The 14689-nt window shown below is 34.7% G+C and overlaps 1 protein-coding gene across 1 annotated transcript; it reads right to left on the reverse strand.

Annotated features, from left to right (window-relative positions):
* Positions 1-1889: 1889 nt before the first annotated feature.
* LOC119514980 (60S ribosomal protein L23a-like) lies at positions 1890-2210 on the reverse strand. Its single transcript, XM_037810861.1, has one exon. It carries the CDS (start codon positions 2208-2210, stop codon positions 1890-1892), a length of 321 nt encoding a protein of 106 aa, XP_037666789.1.
* Between the last annotated feature and the right edge of the window lie 12479 nt (positions 2211-14689).

Consider the following 14689-nt stretch of genomic DNA (forward strand, 5'->3'; position numbering starts at 1 on the left):
ATTTTACATTCCCACTACCAGTGAATAAGTGTTCATATTTCTCCACATCCTTTCCAACATGTACAGTTTCCTGTTTGTTTACTAGCAGCAATTCTTACAGGTGTGAGATGATATCTCATTGTGGTTTTGATTTGCATTTTCCTAATAGCTAATGAAGATGAACATCTTTTCATGTGGTTTTTAGCCATTTGTATTTCCCTTTGAAGAAAATGTCTATTCATATCTTTTGCCCATTTTATAATTGGGTTGTTTGTCCTCTTATTGTTGAATTGTAAGATTTCTAGGAAATTTTCCATTTCATCCAAATTGTCTGGTTTGTTGGCATACAGTTGTTCATAGTATCCTCTTATGATATTTCTTTCTATTTCTTTGGGACCCATGGTAATGACTACCCTCTCATTTCTACTTTTATTTATTTACACCTTCTGTCTTTTTGACTTTCTCACTCTAGCTAAGGGTTTGTCAATCTTGTTGATCTCAAAAAAACAATTTTCTGCTTTATTGATTCTCTATTGTTTTCTTGTTCTCCAATTCATTTGTTTCTGTTTTAATCTTTGTTATTTCTTTTCTTCTGCTTGCTTAGGGTTAGTTTGCTGCTCTTTCTCTAGTTCCTTCAGTTGTTCAGTTAGGTCTTTGGTTTTAGCCCTTTTTTCCTTTTTACTGTAGGCATTTAGAGCTATAAAAATTCCCTCTCAGCATTGCCTTCACTGCATCCCATGGGTTTTTATATGTTGTATTCTTGTTTTCATTCATCTCCAGATGTTTACTGATTTCTCTTGCAATTTCTTCTTTGATCTACTGATTATTTAAGAGTGTTTTGTTTAACCTCCATATATTTGTGAAGGTTCTGTTTCTTTATGGTTATTGATTTCCACCTCATTCCATTATGATCAAAGTGCTTTGAATAATTTCAAATTTTTTAAAAGTATTAAGACCTATTTTGTTCCCCAGTAAATGATCTATCTTGTAAAATGTTCCGAGAGCACTTGAGAAGAATGTTTATTTTGGTGCTTTGGTGTGCAACAATCTATATATGTCTATTAGGCCTAATTCATTTATCATAATGTTTAGGTTCTCTAGTTCCTTATTGATCCTCTGCCTGATTGTTCTATCTGTGAAAGAGAGTGGTGTGTTGAAGTCTCACACTAATTATTGTGGAAATGTCTATTGCTTCTTTCAGTTTTGCTAGTGTTTGCCTCATGTATTTGTTTTTCTTAATATTGTAAGTTTATTAAAACTTCTTTGGTGGAAAACAAGGTAAAATTATGTCAATATTAATAAAGTAAATAGCAATGATAATATATCATATAAAAATAAATAATATCAGTAATTTATTAAGGTCCCAAACAACATGAATAAATTTGTCTCATTTCTTCTATTTTTCCCTTCCTTCCTTCTTTCCTTCCTTCCTTCTTTTTTTCCTTCATTCTTCCTTCCTTCCTTCCTTCCTTCTGTTTAGAGTGGGTAATGGTAGGGCAGTGAAATAAAGAGACCCAAGATTTTATGTCCTACATCCCAAATATCAACATTTACCTCTTCATACCCACATCCCCCTGCAAGTTTTATTGCAAGCTGCAGGACTCTAGTTATGCCACACAATATGTCCTGCAGTCCTTGATTCTTCACTGTGACCTTAATTTGGACACAACCCTGAGAAGTTACTCTGAATCTTTTCCAAGGGCCCAAGCTTAGAAAGTCAAGGTTTGTTTTAAATTGAAAATTAGATGTAGAGAACAATCTCTCTGATGTCAACACCAGTGTCCATATTGTGCTTTGTTATTCTGTCCAATACTTTAAAGGACTATAAAGTTACAGATATTTATTACCACCCTCTACCTATTTTTATGATCAAAAAAATGTATATTTAGTATCTGCCAGCTGGATTCAGTTTAGATGGTCACAATTTTGTTGGCAACATCCAAAGCATCACAGTCAGGAGCCAGTTGAACATATGCCTTTTTCTCTCCATCAGGCCTGCTCAGGGTGTTGACCTTCGCCACGTCACTACCATAGAGATTCTTTATACCCTGTTTGATCTGGTTTTTGTTGGCCTTGACATCCACAACGAACACAAGTGTGTTGTTGTCTTCAATCTTATTCATGGCTGACTCAGTGGTCAGGGGGAACTTGATGACAGCATAGTGGTCAAGTTTGTTTCTCCTGGGGGTGATCTTCCAAGGATATTTGGGCTGTCTTCTGAGATGCAGCATCTTGGTCCACTTGAATGTGGGTGAAGTATGGATCTGCTTATTTGTGTGGCTGTGGATGCCTTTCAGTACTGCCTTCTTGGTTTTCAAAGCCTTTGCTTTGGCTTTGGTTTTAGGAGGGGCAGGGGCTCTCTTCTTCACTTTGGTGCCATCTTGGTGAAAAGTGCATTTCCCACCTTTTAATTGGAAGTGTTGAGATAGTGGTGATTTTTAAATCACCTGTTTAAATTCCCTGTTTTAAACATTACATATAAAGTTTAATTCACATTGTCAGTGAACATTTGAAAAAACAATTTGGCATTCTGGATTAAAAAGAAGACAAAAATATATAACATCTATGAGTAAAGGAACAACAAAAAGAGGCCATTCATTCTACTCTTAACATTTTAATGCAGTATGTGAAGACACAGTAAGGAAGCACAAATTAGTTACCCTGAAGCATCATAATTCACAATTTAGATTTCTCCTTATTCATCTCTGCATGTCCAATGCAGAGAAAATAAAGGAAACCCTTTTTAAAATTTTCTCTTTTATTCTAGTCACTGTATTTCATGGAGTTAACATTTGTAATCTTGAATATTACCTTCAACATTGTGAATTTAAATCCAAACTAGGAACTGATCATTCAGTGGAGGTGCTCCTAGCTCCTATCCATTCTTAGATCCTGGGGCTGCTATAACAAATTACCAAAAATTTAGAGGCTTAAAAAAACAGGAATTTATTTCTTACAGTTCCAGAAGACAGAAGTCCAAAATCAAGTTGTCTACAGGGCTGGTTCCTTCTAGAGGCTCTGAGGAAAAATCCAGCCCATGCCTCTCTCCTAGGATCTGGTGGCTAGCTAGCAATCCTTGGTATTCCAACCTTTGGGGCTGCAAGACTCCAATTTATGCATTAGTCTTCATATGGCCTTCTTTTTTCTTTGTCTCTGAGAATCTCAAACCTCCCTCTCCTTTCATTTATAAGGGCACCAGTCATAGATTTTAGGGGCCACCCTTATCCAGGATGATTTCATCAGAGATTCTTACCTTAGTTACATGTGCTAAGACCCTTATTCCAAATACATCACATTCTGAAGTTCCAGGTTAACATGAATTGGAAGGACACTGTTCAACTCACTACACCCATCTTAGAAATTGCTTCTAAATCATGGCTTAGTTTCACCTGTTCTTTTCTCTTCTGCTGCTGTTGCTATCACTATCAGACATGACCGTAATAGACAACTTTTAAATCAACCTTTGTTTTTTCTTCAAAAACTTAAAAAAATGGTATTTTAAAAAGCCTTCATTCTTGTTCTTTTTACCAAAACAATAACTGTTCATTGTAGAAAATTTGGAAAATACAGAAAAACACAAAGGAAAAAATTAAAACCACTAGTAATCTCACTGCTCAGAGATAAATATTCTTAATTATGTATGTAAATGCTTTTACTAGTTTTTGCAACATCCATATATATTTCTTAAAAGTGTGTGATCATACTAGGCATATTTTTCACATAATAATTTACTTTGTCCTAAATATTGTCCCATTTGACAACAAGAATATGCAGATTTCATTTTGTCATAATTAGAATATATGTATCTTGCATATACAAAGAAATCCTACAACTCAATGACAATAGTACAGACAGCCCAATTATAAAATGGGCAAAAGATATGAAAAGACAGTTCTCTGAAGAGGAAATACAAATGGCCAAGAAACACATGAAAAAATGTTCAGCTTCACTAGCTATTAGAGAGATGCAAATTAAGACCACAATGAGATACCATCTAACACCGGTTAGAATGGCTGCCATTAAACAAACAGGAAACTACAAATGCTGGAGGGGATGTGGAGAAATTGGAACTCTTATTCATTGTTGGTGGGACTGTATAATGGTTCAGCCACTCTGGAAGTCAGTCTGGCAGTTCCTTAGAAAACTAGATATAGAGCTACCATTCGATCCAGCGATTGCACTCCTCGGTATATACCCGGAAGATCGGAAAGCAGTGACACGAACAGATATCTGCACGCCAATGTTCATAGCAGCATTATTCACAATTGCCAAGAGATGGAAACAACCCAAATGTCCTTCAACAGATGAGTGGATAAATAAAATGTGGTATATACACACGATGGAATACTACGCGGCAGTAAGAAGGAACGATCTGGTGAAACATATGACAACATGGATGAACCTTGAAGACATAATGCTGAGCGAAATAAGCCAGGCACAAAAAGAGAAATATTATATAGAATATATGGCATTTAGCATGCCATAAGAAACCTTGGGGCTGACTGCTGAGGCAAATGGACCCAGGAGAAAACATTTCTTTAGGGCATATGTTTGAGTGAAGGAACTGAAGGGATGTTACCAGAATTCAGTCAAGAAGTCCAAAGCCCTTGTGAAGCCACAGGGGCTTTCAGAAGAGCCACCCAAAATACCTCACAAAACAGTTGATCTGAGAGCACCTGCCACACAAAGGGTACCTGCTGTAAGATTCCAACACCACCATTATTACCTTTTCCCTCTAACACTCCTTATGCCTATGCAGTCACAGGGGAGTCAGAAGTAGTCTATCAAGTGGACAAAAATTAGAACAGATTAATACCTTTCTCCCCATTTTGAGTAGAAGGGGGAAGGGGCAGTTGAATTGGTGAGAAGGGTAAATTTGATTTAAATGGTACTGGATTTTTTATTACAAGTCAGTGAGATGATTCTAGTCCTGGAATTGAACACAAAGTGATGGTCTCTACAAGATATTTTGCCAAAGGATGCAAAAGGAAGATACAACAGAAGCTGTTTGAAAGCATTAGGAGAAGAGATATTTCTTAATTGTATCTTTCTGATTTCAACTTGTTTCATGAATATTTGCAAGAATATTTATGTTCTTTGTTCATGTCTATTCATACTTCCAGATGAATCATAGAATCAATAAGTCAAATTGCAATATTTTCTACTGGGATCATGAAAAAAATATTTTTTTTTACTTTTAGAGATTTTAAAAAGAATTTCTGGATAAAGAACTAAATCATCTACAAAATAATAATAAGAATTACCATCCAACAGTTACATCTCTTACTTCTCTAACATCCTGCTCTTACTCAGATTGTTCTAATTTTTAAAAGTTTCCATGTTTCACAGCTTTAGTATAGAGACAATCAGTATAAATATGTAATCACCAAAGTTATGTGGTTTTTTCTTCCTAATTTGTGGCTGATATAGGCTATGAAAATAACATTTAATGTGGAAAATGGTCATTTTTAATGATTATATTTAACCTATTTTGTTAGCTAATATTTATTTTATACTTACTGTGAGGAAAAGCACTGCACAATCAGATTTTAAAGGAGACAGAAGTGAATAAATTCCTACCCTCAAAAGTTTATAATCTAATAAGGGAATGGAGTCTATAAACAAATACATATAATCAAAAGAGAAGGAACTAACTACCACAGACATGAAAACAGTGTTCTATGAGAGACAAGAGGAGGAAGAAATTTATTTTGGTGAGGACAGTCTTGGAATTTTAAGAAGATGAGGTGGCTATGTTTAGACCCTCTTAAAGTTGATCTTTTGAGGCTACCTAGAAAAATGATGATTTTTTCTCCTACAACTAGACCAAACTATAAATTTTATATTCTCTCTGCATCTGTGATTAAGAGACAGCCTGAAAAGTATAATTTTTAAAATTTTGTTTTTATATATAGTCCCTAATATATACACCTCATTTCCCTTAGAGGCTTCCCTTTTGCATTATCTGTTCTTTCTTTGTTTGGTTAAACCTTCATATTTCATGATTCATCATCAGTTTTGATATTTAGCTTGAGCCCAGATTAGTACAGAGAATAAATATTTCATCCAACATAACCTGGGAAAATAAATAACTTTTACATACTTTCATTTGGAGAAATGACTCACAGTGTACATTATTCCCAAAGCAGTGAAAATAAAACCTCTGTGTACCTCCAAGTACTCAGAAGGTATTAGGGATGTCAAAGCTATTTTTAAGGACATGTATAACTAACTGCTTCTGAACACAGCTCAGAAATTATAAAGATTCTGGTCTACTAAGAAATAGTGTGCTCAGGCAAAAAAAAAATGGATACACTTACTGAAGGAGGAGAATTTTTATGAGCAAGGAATGTTAAAATGTGAAAAATGTGACCTCAATAAGAGGACACCTTTGAGATAACATTCCAAAAAATGACACTGTAAAAGGTCAAATGTTCTTGGTATAAGTAACATACTCCAACAGTATACTAAAAATTATTTACCACCTCATGGAAAGACTAGAGGGAGCAGAGTGTCTCTCTACACATTCTGAAGATCAGCCAGAAATGTAGATTAAAATATTTCCTAATTAGAATTGGAAGATTGGAAGGGACCAAAAGGGTCAGGTATAAAACGTCCTGTTTTTGGAGATAAGAAGCTAAGAGATGGTAAATGAGTTGTTTGATGTCATCTGCTAGTTAACTGCAATAGGAGAAGCAAAATACTAGGTCTTCTGACTGATCTCCATAATAAGAGTATATCCATCACACCATAAACCAGCAAGATTTGGTTCAGCTTGTAAAACTGTGATCAAGAAGGAACTTTTCAGTAAGATACCTATGAAGACTTATTTTATGCACTGTCAAATAAAAATAATTTTCAATTTTTTCATGTGCATTATCAGATTAAATCTGAGATAGGAAGTAGAGCAGAAGGTATGCTCTACTTTAAAAGTTAGCATTTTAGCACCTCTTCCAAAAAAGTAAAAATGAGTCAGGAGACTGATAGTCCAAGAGATGCGATAGACCATTCTCTTTGACCCCTTGTTTTGCTGTATGATTTCAAGGAAGCATATGTGAGATTGAATTTAGTGTTCTGGATGTTTTAGGCAGTACCCTTGGAATCAACATCTGTGGACAAGCAAAAGAGGAAGCAAGATTGGTAAGAAAAAGAAGTCAAGCTACAATACAGACAGGCCCAAGAGCCTGGTTATGGATTGAATGGGTCCTTCAAAGGGTTATGAACAAGTCCTAATCCTCAATCACATGAAGGGGTTTCTATTTAGAAATAAGACATTTGAAAAGGTTAGTAGTTAAAATGATGCCAAACTGGATTAGGTTAATCCCTAATCCAATATGACTGGTGTTCTTACAAGGAAAGGAAATTTGGACACAGATAAGCAGACAGAGAAAGAAGACATCCAGATGACAGAGGCAGAGATTGAATTATGCCACAAGCCAAAGAACACCACAGATTTCTGGGAAGTCACCACCAGAACCCTACAGTCTTCAGAGGAAGAATAGCCCCACCAACACTGTGACTTCATACTCATAGACTCTAGTACTGTGAGTCAATAAATTCCTGTTATTTTAAGCCACCTGGTTTATGGGACTTGATTCCACAGGCCTAGCAAACTAAGAAAGCCTCAAGCAAGCACACAGGAAGCTTTGGGATTAAAATAGTCCAACCAAATTGACTCACATTTGGCCAAAATAGTAGAAGTATCTCTGTTCCCATGAGTTACTGGATATTGGCAACCTTATGAAGGGCATAGCTTGTCCCTCATGCTCTGAAGGAGCTAACAATGTAAGACTGAGCTTTCCCTGAAGTGGAGTCTTGTCAATGCATCTTCAGGTCCATCACACCCTCTAACTCAGAATATGATGTACAAGCCTTAAGGAGACTTAAAGCTAGATTCAAAAGGATCCTAAGAGGATACTATGAACAACTGCATGCCAACAAACAAATTAGACAACCTACATGAAATGAACAAATTCCTAGAAACATACGAACAACCTATACTTATTCTAGAAGAAACAGAAGATCTCAACTGACCAATTACAGGTAAAGAGATTTAATCATTTTCAAAAATCTCCAAATACAGAAAAGCCCAGCACCAAATGGCTTCAAAGGTGAATTCTACCAATCATTCCAAGAAGAATTAATACCAACCCTACTGAAACTGTTCCAAAAAAATTGAACAGGAGGGAACATTCCCTAAATCATTCCAATATAACAATTATACCAAAGCCAGATAAATATACTAGAAGAAAATAATATTACAGATCAATTTGTCTTATGAATATAGATGCAAAAATCCTTAACAAAATATTTACAACTTGAATCCAGTAGCACGTTGAAAGAATTGTATACCATGATCAAGTGAGTTTTATCTCTGGTATGCAATTGCTGTTCCACATAAGAAAATCCATTAATGTGATACAATATATTGTCAAACTGAAGGGAATAAAATACACAATCATCTAATTTGATGCAGAAAAGTCATTTGACAGAATCCAGCATCCTTTCTTAATAAAAACACTTAGAAAACTAGCAATAGAAGGAAACTTCCTTAGCCTGATAAAGGGTATATATGAAAAACCACAGCTAACATCATACTCATTGGTGAATGACTGAAAAATTATCCCTTTAAGATCTGGAACAAGACCAAGGATGCCCACTGTCACCACTGCTATTCAATGTTGTTCTAGAAGTTCTAGCCAGAACAGTTAGGCAAGAAAAAGAAATAAAAGTAATCCAAATTGGAAAGGAAGAAGTGAAATTTTCACTATTTGCAGATGACATGATCCTAGATATTGAAAGTCCTGAAAAATATACAACAAAGGTACTAGATATACTAAACAAACTCATTAGAGTGGTGAGGTACAAGATCAACACTAAAAAATTAGAAATGTTTCTATACAATAGTAATGAGCAATCTGAGGAGGAAATCAAGAAAAAAAGTCCATTTACAATAGTAACCAAAAGCATCAAATATCTATGAAAAAATTTAACCAAGATGTGCTGGTTTGGATGTATTATGTTCCCCAAAACTCCATGCTCTTTGATGCAATCTTCTGGGGGCAGACATATTAGTGTTGATTAGGTATTGGTTCAGTGTTTCCATGGAGATGTGACCCAATCAACTGTGGGCAAGACCTTTCATTGGATTATTTCTAGAGTTGTCACCCCACCCATTCACAGTGGATCTTTATTAGATCATGGGAGTACTTTAAAAAGAGCCACACAGGCCCAGATGCAGAGCAGCTGCAGCTAAGAGAGGACAAAATGCCCCAAAAGCAACACTTTAGAGAATGACATTTTGAAACACAACCTGGGATCAAGCAGATGCCAGACACATGCCTTCCCAGCTAACAGAAGTCTTCTGGATGCCAATGGCCTTTCTCCAGTGAAGGTACTCTTTGTTGATGCCTTGCCTTGAACACTTTATGGCCTTAAGACTGTAACTTTGTAACCAAATAAACCCCCTTTGTAAAAGCCAATTCATTTGTGGTGTTTTGCAAAAGGGCAGAATTAGCAAAATGGAACACAAGGATATAAAGCACTTATACACAGAAAATTGCAAAACTTTGCTAACAGAAATCAAAGAATATTTAAATAAGTGAAAAAACATTCCATGCTCATAGATTGGAATACTCAATATTGTTAGATGTCAATTCTACCCAAAATGATTTACAGATTCAACATATTCCTAATCAAAATTCCAACAACCTTCTTCGTAGAAATGGAAAAGCCAATTATCAAACTTATTTGGAAGGGTAAGGCCCCCCAAATAGCCAAGAACATCTTAAAAAGCAGAACAAATTTGGAGGGCTCATACTTTCTGACTTTAAGGTTTATTACAAAGCTACAGGGGTCAAAACGGCATGGTACAGGCACAGGGATAGACATATAGATCAATGTAATTGAACTGAGAGATCAGAAATAGATCCTCATATCTATGGCCAATTGATTTTTGACAAGGCAGCTAAGTCCACTCAACTGGGAAAGAATAGTCTCTTCCACAAATGGTGCTGGGAGAATTGGATATCCATAAGCAAAAGAATGAAAGAGGACCCCTATCTTACACCATACACAAAATTTAACTCAAAATGGATCAAAGACGTAAATATCAAGAATGAGAACTGTAAAACTTCTAGAAGAAAATGTAGGGGAGTATCAATAGAATCTCCTGTTAGGCAATAGTTTCTTAGACTTTACATCCAAAACACAAGCAACAACAACAAAATAGATAAATGGGACTTCATCAAAGTTTAAAACTTTCGTGCATCAAAGGACTTTATCACAAAGTGAAAAGATGACCTACAAAATAGGAGAAAATATTTGGAAACCACATATCCAATAAGAATTTAATATCCAGAATATATAAAGAAACCCTACAACTCAACAATAAAAAGTCAAATAACCCAATTAAAACTGTGCAAAAGACTTGAATAGTGATTTCAAAGAGGCTTACAAATGGCTGAAAAGTACATGAAAAGATGGTCAACATCATTAGCTATTAGGGAAATGCAAATCAAAACCACAAGACTTCATTTCACACCCACTATAATGGCTACCATTAAAAAAAAACAGAGAACTACAAGTGTTAGAGAGGATGTGGAGAAATAGGAACACTTGTTCATTGTTGGTGGGAATGTAAAATGGTGCAGCCACAGAAGAAGACAGTTTGGCAGTTTCTCAAAAAATTAAGTTTAGAATTACCATATGATCTGGCAATCCTTGTACAGGGTATATACTCAAAAGAAAATTTCTACCCAGAGATGTAGAATCTTGTCTCACTGAGAGTGGTGTTAAATAGAAACTAGTTTAACAACAACAATAATAATAATTTAAAACTGGGTGGGTTCAAATCTCTGCTCCCTCATTACCAGCAATGTAAATTTTGAGGCAATTTACCTAAGAACTTTGACCCTCAGTTTCTTTATCTTTATGCTAGGACCAATAGTGCTTGCCACAAAGGGCTAAGTAAGAGATTAAGTACCAATGCATAGCTCACGGAAGGTGCTCATTTAATAGTTGCAATTATGGATTTGATTTATTGATTATACCCTTAATGGATGAGATTGCATTTTTCTTACTTTGCATATAACATGTAAATTTCTCCCTAATACTCACCTCTTGGAGGAAATATTACAGACTCATGTAGCTTACATTGGCTTGGACATGGAATTATAAAAATGATCCTAAAATCTTCAAATTACAATATAGAACTGCAACATACTGCAGTCTTAAGATGATTACTAAGTATTTATATATTGGTTAATACTGGTACATATATTAAATATATAAAAATAACATATATACATGATATTATATATAAATGTCTGACAAATCACATTATCTCGTTTGCTCTCCCCCAATGATTTCACATAGTAGGTACACTTGTTATAGTCAGTACACTTATTATATCCATTTTTCAGATGTGGCAATACAGTTTTGGTTTGATTAAGAGATTTGTACAAGATATGTTTGAGTCTAAGTCCAAAATCCACTACACTAAGCTTCCTGAAAAATCTGGAGGATTTGGGAAATATCTGAATGGATTTCTTTGATAATTACATTAAATATTCACAAGGCAATGGCTTTTGATCTATTTCTTCTTTCATTTCTTGCCCTTTGGGTGTAAGGTCTAGGATACCACTGCCTATCACAAGATCATTAAGATATTACTTTACATTTTCCTCTAAAAGTTTTATATTCTGAGCTCTGATGTTTAGGTCTTTGATCCATTAGAAGTTAATTTTTGTACAAGGTATGAAGAAGGAGTGCTCTTTCATTCTTTTGGATATCAAAGATCAATTGTCCATAGATGAGAGGGCCTATTTCTGAACACGCAATTCAATTCCACTGGTCAGTATATCTATTTTTATGCCAGTGTCTTGCTGTTTTGGCCACCGTAGCTTTGTAATATGCTTTAAAGTCAGTATGTAGCCTCTCTCTGTAAGCCAGCTTGGTAAGTGGACTCGTTGCCTTCCCCCCTACATAGGGCATGACTCCCAGGGGTGTAAATCTCCCTGGAAATGTGGGACATGATGACCAGTGATGACCCTAGACCCAGCATCATGGGATTGAGAAAGCCTTTGTGATCAAGATGGGGAAGAGAAATGAAACAAAATAAAGTTTTGGTGGATGAAAGATTTCAAATGGATTTGAAAGGTCATTCTGGAGGTTATTCTTATGCATTATATAGATATCTCATTTTAGTTCTTAGTGTATTACAACAGCTAGAAGGAAATACCTGCAACTGTTGACAGCCCAGTAGCCTTGATTCTTGAAGAGGATTGTATAACTATATAGATTACACAGTGTGACTGTGTGATTGTGGAAAACTTGTGACTTACCCTCCTTTTATACTGTGTATGGATCAAGTAGAAAAATAGGGACAAAAATTAACTGAATGATAGGGAATGATGGGAGGATGGGATGTTTCAGGTATTCTTTTTTACTTTTATTTTTATTCTAATTTTATTTGAAGTAATGATAATGTTCAAAAATTTATTGTGCTGATGAATGCATAATTATATGATGGTACTGTGAACAATTGATTGTACATGTACAGTGTGGATGAGTGTGTGGTATATGAATATATCTCAGGATTTTTAAAAAGGCAATAGCTTTATTCATAGAAAATATTTTTGTTCTATATCAATTGTTTTCTCTTATCTGAGTTTCAGTTTTAATTAATTCAAAAATCACACATTCTCAAAATAAAATAATAGTTAAAAGCTCAGAAGCTAAGTGCGCTTGTCATAGGACTCTATTCTATTTTATTTTTGTTGACTCTATATATGTAATATATAATGCAGATAATGCATTTTTTAACTGCTCATTTGTGCTGATATTCACATAAATCCCTTCCAAAGAACTATTTACATTCTTCCTGATGACATTCTTTATTATCATCCATTGGCTATAAATTCCATGAAATTTGTCTATTTAATTTACTACTATATCTTCAGTGCTTGGTACATAGAAGAAATCCAATAAATTCATAATCATTTTTCATTTATTTACATGTGTTTCATATCTCTGTGACTAGATTTTCTGTTCCCTACAGGCAAGGGCCATTTTTTATATTGCTTCAGCACCTAGGCTGATGCATAAATATAATAAATGTTCAAAAATACTTAATATTTATTTGAAGTCTCTGAAGAGTTATGTTAAACTACTGCTTTAGTTTCCTCATTCCTAAAGCAAATACCATGCAATGGGTTGGCTAAAACAAAGGGAATTTATTGGTTCACAGTTTTGAGACTAGAAGAAGTCCAAAATCAAGGCCTTATCAAGGTGACACTTTCTCCCAGAAGACTGCAGCAGTCTGGAGCTGGCTGCCAGTGTTCCATGGTTGTTGGCTCCTATGTCACATGGTAATGCACATGACATCCTCTCCTAGCTTCTGTCTTCATTTCCAGATCTGTTGACTCTTAGCTTCTAGTTTCCCTCTCTATGGCTTTCTTTGATTTTCATTCTGCTTATAAAGGACTCCAGTAATCTAGATTAAAGCCAAAGCTGACTCATTTGGGCCACATCTTAACTGAAGTAGCATCTTAAAGAGATGTCATTTACAATGGGTTCACACCCACAAGAATGGATCAACTTTAAGACCATGTTTTTCTGAGGTACATAGCTCCAACTATATTCTACTATCAAGAATGTCTATTCAAATACACATTTTCATATAATACCATTATTCAGTGGAATAGTTGGTGGTCCCTAAGCACTTGTCTCTGTAGAAGCATGATGAAAACTAGTCAGAAGTGTTGACTGACTGGTGTTATCAAGATTTCACCATTGAATAATCCAAAACACAGCCGGGAAACACTGTATTTTGAAAAGCACTAATTCACATAAAATGAAAGAACAAGAGTAAAATAAGTGCAAGCTCATTAAATGTTTGAACTCACTTATTTTCCAGTTTGTTCTGTTTCAGGTTGTCAAATATGTATTTGTTTTGATTTTAGTGTATTTCCCTTTTTGGAAGCCTTCAGATAGGCACCTCTCGTTTTTTGTTGTTTTTGTTTTTTGTGTTTTGTTTTGTTTTGTCTAGTTCCTGCTTTTTTATTTTGAGAGACTAATAAAACATATACATGTTTTATTTTTTTGAAGATAAATGAAATATAACTACATAGAAAGTGAGTAAAGACTGAAAACATGGGAAACTAAAGTGAGTAATATGTCCTAAATTATTTTCAAAGTTGAAAACCTAATTTTTCTTCAAGCTGGGAGTCTTATAAAAATGAACAGAGAATTAATTACATAAAAAGGGCAATTCGTGCATACTTTTTAAAATTCTATTTATCTTCTGATATAGAGGCAGACAGAGTAGAAAATCATAACGGAATTATATAAGTTGAAAATTTACCTTAAGTGAAATAATATCAGGAACTATAATCCTATTTTTTAAAATTCAGTTTTATTGAAATATATTTACATACTATACAATCATCTATAGTGTACATGTACAATCAGTTGTTTACAGTATCATCATATAGTTGTGCATTAATTACTACAATCAATTTTTGAACTTTTTCACTACTTCAAAAAAAATAAAAATAAGAACAAAAATAAACGTAAAAAAGAAAACTTAAAACATCCCATCTCCCCATCCCCTCTATTATTTGTTTACATTTTTTCCCCATTTTTCTACTCATCTGTCCATACACTGGATAAAGGGATGGCTAGCTACAAGGTTTTCATGATCACACAG

This window comes from Choloepus didactylus, chromosome 1 (genome assembly GCF_015220235.1).
Source record: "Choloepus didactylus isolate mChoDid1 chromosome 1, mChoDid1.pri, whole genome shotgun sequence".
In the NCBI taxonomy this organism is placed as follows: Eukaryota; Metazoa; Chordata; class Mammalia; order Pilosa; family Megalonychidae; genus Choloepus; species Choloepus didactylus.